At 34.9% G+C, this 8,589-nt stretch overlaps 1 protein-coding gene across 1 annotated transcript in view; it reads right to left on the bottom strand.

The window, feature by feature from the left end:
* SLC6A14 (solute carrier family 6 member 14) overlaps nucleotides 1-8,589 on the bottom strand; it is a 357,534-nt gene that overhangs the window by 98,862 nt on the left and 250,083 nt on the right. Inside the window, exon 11 of the mRNA XM_044057456.1 lies at nucleotides 4,346-4,445. Within this exon, the coding sequence (XP_043913391.1) occupies nucleotides 4,346-4,445 (100 nt within the window). The remainder of the gene's footprint in view (nucleotides 1-4,345; nucleotides 4,446-8,589) is intronic.

Below are 8,589 nucleotides of genomic sequence, written 5' to 3'. Positions count from 1 at the left end.
TAAATGGTTACTTACCCTGGGCGGATATTTGTTGTTCCACTTGTTTGATGACATGGGGTTTAAATATTTTCAGTGTCGACAAACTGGGATTTGATAATAAGGGATTTTGTTGAATTCTGGTATGTGTATGTATATATATATATATATATATATATATATATATATATATAATGTGTGTGTATTTATATATATATATATATATATATATATATATATATATATATATATATATATATATATATATATCGTAATGGTTTTTCAAACAGCACTGACTTTAACATTCATAATGTCGACACCAAATAATTAACATTATGCACGCTGACGCACTACAATGCATGCGTCGAGAATCGTCTTGGCACATGCAAAAATTTAACAATGAAATGCTAATGAAAACATTGTTTTTTGCAGGAGGATTGCCATGCCCCCTGTTAATTGTATATTCTAACTCCAAGTTTTCTCAGTTCTCAGGGAAAGGGCAAATCCCACAACTCCTTGAATCATCTGATCGGCTACTGTTATTGATAGGTGTTGACCATCTGCCTAGTCAAACAAAAAGTGTCAACTAAACAGATATCGACCAAAAAACTGTTTGATAAAAGTAGCAATTTCTTAGTGGCTGTAGGTAATGTCCATTGTTGTGATAACCCCAACCATGTAAATATAATGGTAAAAGAGGGATGATGATGATCCATAGAAATACAGAGAGACACAAAGTGGGAGAGAGAGAGAGAGACACACACACACACACAAGAAAGAGAGAAATCAATATAGATATAATACTAAAAGTCATGACCATAAGCATGGCTCCTAAATGATTTCTAGTTAATGATCAGTCCTGTATATCTTTTTCACTATATCAGGTAAATGCAATGTGAAGGTTATTTTATGCTGACCTTTAACATTTTTCACCGTGAAATGATAATCACGTATAGATGAAAACCAAACAAAGCACAAAAAACCAATAAAAACAAAGTCCAAGTCAAAGCACGAGATGAGAAACCAAAATGCAGTAGCGTACTTCAATGTTTAATGCCCGCTTTCGTCACAAGACTTCCTCAGAATGCAACAAATCATCCCCAACAAAACATTTAAATACTAATGCCAATTACATGCAAATTGCTAATTAATTAACAAAAATTAAACAATTATACTGATAAAATCAATAAAAATACACTGTTTGATTAAATAAGCAATGACATAGTATCACTATCTTTATCCACATGTAATTTCCTATATTTTAAAAAACATTTCACATTAATAGTGTCGTTGAGTCCTGGAAATTTATCTGAGTTAAGTTTAATTTGCCAAATAGTCTCACGTTGTTCTAAATAATTTTTAAAATCACCTGCTCTTAAATCAGAATGTACAATGTCCAGAAAAGAGAATAAAAATTTTTTTGAAAGAAGTACAAACAACTGAATGCTTAAAAAGAGCATTGTTTTCATTCTTTGTTTTAATACTGTATATATGCTCCCTAATTCTAGTTTTGAGACATCTAGTCGTCATACCAATGTAAAAAGCTGGACATCCTGAACATTGGCTGACATAAACAACCCCCTTTGAATTACAATCAACATAACCTGGAACCTTAAAGGTCTTGTCGATGGTTTCAATCTTAATGTAAGGACCCTCAGAAATAAACCTGCACATATTACAGCTGTGGCAACAATGCATACCAATTTTATTAGTATGTAAATTAGTTTGAATTTGATTATTAAATTCTAAAATTTTCTTTAAGTTATTGTGGTTCCTAAAAACAAACGAAGGTCGATCCCCTACAATTTTTCGTATGTCATTGTTGCCATTTATTATCTTCCAATTATTGATAATAATTTGCCTGATCTGGCCCCCATCGGAACTAATATCTAAAGAGCACATGACATGTGGATTGATGTCATTCTTTTTGTTCAAGTTACTAATAGTGCTGGCTGGCAAAATAGGATAATCTAATAAAGCTTTAGAAGAAGTAGTGCGTCTGCTTAAAATCTCATCCTTTGACTGGAGCAATTGAACAATACTGTATCCCCTCTGACTGAATAAAGAAATGATAATATTAAATTCATCAAGAAGGTCACAAAATTTTGACGTCATTCAACTAGCTCGTATAAATTGACCACGAGGAATATTTTTAACAACATGCCTGGGATGATTGCTTGAATAATGTAAGTATCCATTGGTGAACATCTCTTTACGGTAAATCCTACTGTGAAACCTAGATTAATTTTCATCCCAATACAGTAGTACATCCAAAAAATTGGCCTGCAACCCTACACAACCTTTAATAAATTTCAAAAAATCAGAAGATAAATTAATATCTAAAATTAAACTATCAACAGTAAAGGAATCCCCCTCTATGACAAAAAATAAATCATCAATAAAACGGCAATAAAACTTAATATGAAACTTCCTGTTTAAAATGGGCATAACCTCGAATTCCCACCAGGCCATGAATAGATTAGCAAAAGCTGGAGCAGCCGGAGACCCCATGGCCACCCCTTTCTTTTGTCTGTAATACTTTTTTCCAAAAAGAAAAAAATTGTTCTCTAAAATAATTTCCAAAAATAACCTGATAGTAGAAATAGCATTGGTAGTTAACCCGACGTTTTTCCTAGACAAGAAATCACAAACTGCATCTATTCCTGAAATGTGGGGAATACAGGTATATAAGGAGACAACATCAATGGTGAAAATAATGTGCCTCATGGGATCAAAATCACTTTCCTGCAAAAATGTCCCAAATTTGCTTAAAAAATGCCATGAATCTTTGATAAATGAAATTTCACCAGCCAAGATAGACCCCAACACAGCATCAATTACTAAGGAAATGCCCTCAGTCACAGAATGTGGTGAAGAGACACTTTTTTGTTAATTAATTAGCAATTTGCATGTAATTGGCATTAGTATTTAAATGTTTTGTTGGGGATGATTTGTTGCATTCTGAGGAAGTCTTGTGACGAAAGCGGGCATTAAACATTGAAGTACGCTACTGCATTTTGGTTTCTCATCTCGTGCTTTGACTTGGACTTTGTTTTTATCACGTATAGATGCCCTGTTTTACACATACTGTTCAGAAACTCTGATGTTTGCATCCAATGTTAAAGTTATCCACTGTGCAAATAACAAACCTAGCCATTTTCTGCAGCCATATCAGTAATGTAATTGCTCTGTTGTGGTTATCTAGAGGTTCCCTATAGCAAATTATTTTATTTAATTTTATTTGTTTTTTATTTTACTAGAAAGTGAGTACATTTCCCATTTTCATGGAAGGCATGGGGAGAAAATCTCCAAGAAAAAGATTATGTACAGTATTACAAAGTTTAAGCAAGCTCTAAAGAAAGATTTACAAAACTTAATGGAATTAATTCAAGCGGAATACACAGTAAACATCATACAAAGTTATGAATTGTCCTAAGTGTATAATATGCTTCCTTTAACTAAAAGGAAATCAGAATCTATTGTAACTTTTACAAATAAAATAGACAATTGGTTTGGACTAAACATGTATGATTTGCATTTGGGGATGGTCTTTGGGGTGAAATGCTGTAAAAACAAACATGAACTTAGAGGTGAAGTTAGTGGAATAACATCACTAATCAGCAAAGAGTATAAAATATTTAGGAACTAAAGCATTATGATTTGTATCTATAGTCATGCTGATATGTAAGCTGGGGAAAGAACAATAAAACATAATTCTTATGGGAGGAGTGCAATAAATGCATTTCAGCAGGACATAAGTCAGTTATGAAGAAATGGTGTAGTCCTTAAAAAAAATGATGTTTTAGATATAGTTTGTAGCTGGCCTTAAAGTAAAGAGGCTGTTTACTTGTTTGATGGTGAAGGGAATCGTACTTTATTACTATTTGTCTGTAAAACCAATACTGAAACTGGGGTATATCACTACTTTGTTTGGGTTAAAGATTTTCACATTTCAAGTATTTTTGACTTATTAAATGTCATACAGTGTACCCCTACTTACTGTTAGCATTACGCATGTAGCTGTTGATTTAGAGGAACCAGCAACCCACTCCTGATTTGTAGAAAGAGAAGCCACTGAACATTTTTTAAAACAGTAATAAACCCTGCTTTTCTTTTCCACAATAATAACATTTTGTGGTAGAAAACCACATTTCAAAATTGTTTACAAGTACACTAGATAGCAATGAAATAGGAGAAGTCACTTGATTTGCAGCAGATGTCTTACATGTTATACCAGTGAATGAAAAACCACGTTCTAATCATTTCTGTTTACTCCACTATTATATTCCTAAATGGATACTTCAGTAATACTGTTGGTTCTGGTATATTCAGTATATTTGTTACGTTTCAAAGAAGGAGGGGTACTTACCATATACCCAGCCAACAGCTATCAGTTCCAAAACAGCAGCTATAATGAGGACCCATCCAGCACAGAAGTGATCAATCAGATTAATCCAGTAGATTCCTGCCTGTTAAATATGACATGAAATAATGAAGAGTGCACACCTAGCTCATATGCGAATAATCAGATTAATCCAATAGATTTCTGCTTGTTAAATGTGGATTGAATTAATTTTATGTTTTAAATATCACAAGCATTTCAAGTCTTCTACAGGATACTGAATGTAACTAAAATAAGGGATAGAGTACACATGATTTTGTCACTCATTGAATACCAGTTCATGGTTTCCTAGAAATGTTTTTCTCTCATAGACCCAGCATGCAGAGGTAGACTTTTGTTTCAGTGGGTGCCAAGAATGAATGGCTACTGAGATCCTGTACACTTCTGTGACATATACTGTGTAAAGTTTTAGTCATTCAGTTTATTGTATGACAAGCTGTCTGATACCTATATAAGGCAACATATCCTACCAGCCTCGCTATAAAAAACAGTGCTCTCTACCTGCTTTAAGCAATTCTTCAAGTCCTTGCAGTTGCAGTATGGCATACATTAATGTATCTGTCTATCTTGTTGTTCCATTTTATTCTCATCCCTCCTTTATCTCAGACAAGTGTATAACTCTCTGATATAATTTTTTTATATCTTTTGTCAGGTTTTCATGATCTTCCCCTTTCGCCATTTTATTCTAATTCCTCTTCATTTTATTTATTTAGTTAATTTATTTATTTCATTTCTGTGTTAGATCCTTATAGACATTATCTGGGCTCACTAAAGAGCACAAAATGAACAGTTAAATAATACAATTACTCAGCAGTATAATACAATAACATAATGCAATAAGCATCAGAGGAATACTTTTTATATGAACATGAGGCTTTTTTAATTCAGTTTTATAATGCAGTAGACATTTGTGGAAAAATGTATTATTGTAAGAGGAATTTGACAACAGCAGTATTTGTACATATGCATGTAACAGCAACAGAATTAAACAGGGATTCATTTTACATTTTCTATGCTAGAGATTCCATTGTAACTAATACACTTATATTCTCCTTCAATATAACGGACGCTCTTTCAATTTAGTGTTGAAGCCTTCCAATATTTGTTGATTTTTGTATTCCATCTGGAAGCTGATTTTAAAATGTAGGACTGATTTTTTTTGGCATGCCCTCTCCCCAAGTGCCATCGCTTTTATCAGCATATAGAAGGGGTGGCTATAGGGGCTGTTATGACCCCCACCTTTGCAAATATTACAGTTGCTTATTGGGAAGTCTTGATGATCTTTTTTTTCTTTGAAGTAGTAGTATGCCCATTATATTGATGACTTATTTTTTATTTGAACTGGATGACAAGAAATGTTGAATTCCATAACATATGCATGGTATTTTTGGGCATTAAGTTTGGAAAATGTCTTCAAAATGATAGACTGTTTAGAAGAGTGGCTAGTAACAATTATTTGCATTATGGCAGTATGCATCTGACATTACAGAACTATAATATAGTGAAAGGCAAATGATGAGGATTAGTAGACTTAACACCAAAGACTCAGATTTGAAAGTAGGAATGTATAGAACTATAAATATGTTTAAAAAGAAAAGTTAGTTGAATGGTTAATGAGACTGTGAGTGGGCAACAGTACTTATACAAACCCTTCAATGAAGTGGATAGTGAGAAATGGAGGCTAGTGTCTCTGATTTAGAAGAAAGGGAAAAAGCATACTGTGTGTAGGGTTTTATTCTATACCCCTAATGCACCAGTAATCAAATTGATAGTTAAAAAAAAAAAACAACTGGCGGATTTTGACTTGAGACCCAATGGTAGAAAAGTTGTAGGGTAGTTCATAGATTTATAGGTACTTACTAGGCTATTGATGTCTCAGGACCTTAAGAAGCCTTGCCTTACATTCCCATGGTAGTTTTTAGCCCTAATGGTTGCATATGAATGACCCCGAAGTAGACAGAACAAGGATATGTTAAGATATTTATTTTTGTCAAAATCCATGAGGGATATGCATACTAAGCTGCAAATTAATTTGCAGTTTCCCATCCATTCATCCAAATTGCATTTGAATAGAATAAGAATACTGTGTTTTTTGTGAAGAAGATGTACTCTCTGTGATACATATTTCTCCAGCATGTTCTATTTATGTTGCAAATGAGCTTGAGATCCCTTGAGCAGGTATTCACATTACCACTGGATTTGCAAATGTGTAATAGGTCTGATAGGATAGGATCTGCCAATGGTCTATATACAAGGGACATCTTACCTCTTAGTAACCTGAGTGATACTGAGAGGAGGGTTAAGGCTTTGAAATGCTTTGCATAGTTTGTGTTTCAGGTTCTTGATTTTCTAGTGAGAATGCATTGTGGTCACTCCACTTTTGACAAGTGGATCGGCCTGATGACAGCTGAGTACAGTGGAATGATTACATCCCTGGACTTGGACAACAAACCTTTACATATAAGGTAAACAATGAAGAAGGACTTCCTGACAATAGTGGATGAGTGGTAATCAAAGGACAGTTTATTGTTGATGTAGGTTCCCTGATCCCTGACTAGTGGATCGACTTTCAGACGGCTGTTGTCAATCTGATAACTGCAAGGGAAGTCATGCTTTCCTAAGGATACAACTATACATTTCTTGGCATCTAGTTTTAGTCAGTGGTTGACACCAACTATTTGTTTGGGAAAGGCCTCTTGGGGGATATTGGTATCCTTTGGGGAGCTTACGATGGCTCTAAGTTTACAGTTGTCTGCAAACTTAGTCAGCTATAAACCCTTACTGTGTGCTTTCAAGTCTGAGAAGTAAATGCTGAACAGGAGTAGTTCAAAGACTGAACCTTGGGGTATAGTGCTAGTGATGGCTTTTTGGAGGAGTTAGAGCTTCCCACCATAATTTTCTGGATTTTATTTGTGAGATAATTTGCTGTCCAGAGATTTATATGAGGATTTGCATTGAGCTGGGGAGAGTTTATCTGTGATACCCGAGTGTAGGATGATATTGAATGCCTTGAGACGTCTAGCTATGCACTGTGTACTGATATGCCCATATCAATTGCTTAATTAACCTTCTCAAAGAAGTTGACTAGGTTATATAGGCAGTATAATTCAAACTAGCATAGATTGAGACTTTCCAGTCCCCTTATTTATTAACTCCATGATGATCCTTTCCATAGCCTTACAGATGAGGCTTGTCAGGCGTATGGGTCTATAATTACCTGGATCTGTTGATGCCTCATCTTTGCGCAAAAGGATGACTGTTGCAATCCTTCATTTATCTGTCATGAAGCCTTTTTGGAGGCTGATGTTGGATAACAACTGTAGGTGGTCTGTGAAGACATGTTTCAGTGTGAATAGTAGTCAGCTCAGTACATTATCTGGAACCCCACAGAAGCAGTGCTCTTGGCCTTGGATAGCACATCGATGACTTGCTCATGGGAGATTTGAGGGAGGGGTGTAGATGCAAGTTTGTGATCTGGGAATGTAGGAGGAGAGGGGGGTGAAATTTGAAATAAATTTGTCTGCTAAAAGATTGGCTACGTCCTTTGTTTCTGAGTATGTGATAACCTTTACTATTAGCTGTGCCCAATGCTGGGAATTGTTTCTGAGATTTCTAGTGTAGTTAAACAAGGCTTTGTGGTTATCCTTTGCCTAAATGACTATTTTTACCTCATATCCTTCTTTGGCTGATTTGATCAGGACTCTAAGTTAGTTAAGTTTACCAAAAGTGCTAGTGGCATCTTGAGAGTTAAATTTAGTTTTACACGCCATGATATTTTTTGTTTTATTATAGAGCTTATCTGTATTAGGGTTCTACCATAGGGGTTTAATTTTAAATTTGGCATTGTATTTACTTCTGAGGACAGATGCACCTATGCAGCTATTTACATGTGCATGGTATTTTTCACTAAAGGTTTCTCCGTAGGCAGTGGGATCATCAAGATGGATGGGACTTTTAAGTTTAGGCAGGTCATCGCTCAGTTTTAGTAGATTAACCTTGGTATAATCTCTGAATATTGAGATATAGGCAGATGGTTCCATCTTCAATCTGAAGGTGAAAATGACTGATCTATGGTTAGATTTGACAAGGGAGGAAGTTACAGTCGCTGGTGAGAAAAGCTGCCCCATATTAGTAAGGCCCAAGTCCAGGATTTTATTGCACCTGATTGGGATATAGACTAACTGGTCCAGAGAGTGTATATTGATGAAGTC

This window comes from Protopterus annectens, chromosome 15.part0 (assembly GCF_019279795.1).
Source record: "Protopterus annectens isolate FY-2018-M chromosome 15.part0, PAN1.0, whole genome shotgun sequence".
Taxonomy (NCBI): Eukaryota; Metazoa; Chordata; order Ceratodontiformes; family Protopteridae; genus Protopterus; species Protopterus annectens.
This window is presented reverse-complemented; position numbering and strand designations above follow the sequence as displayed.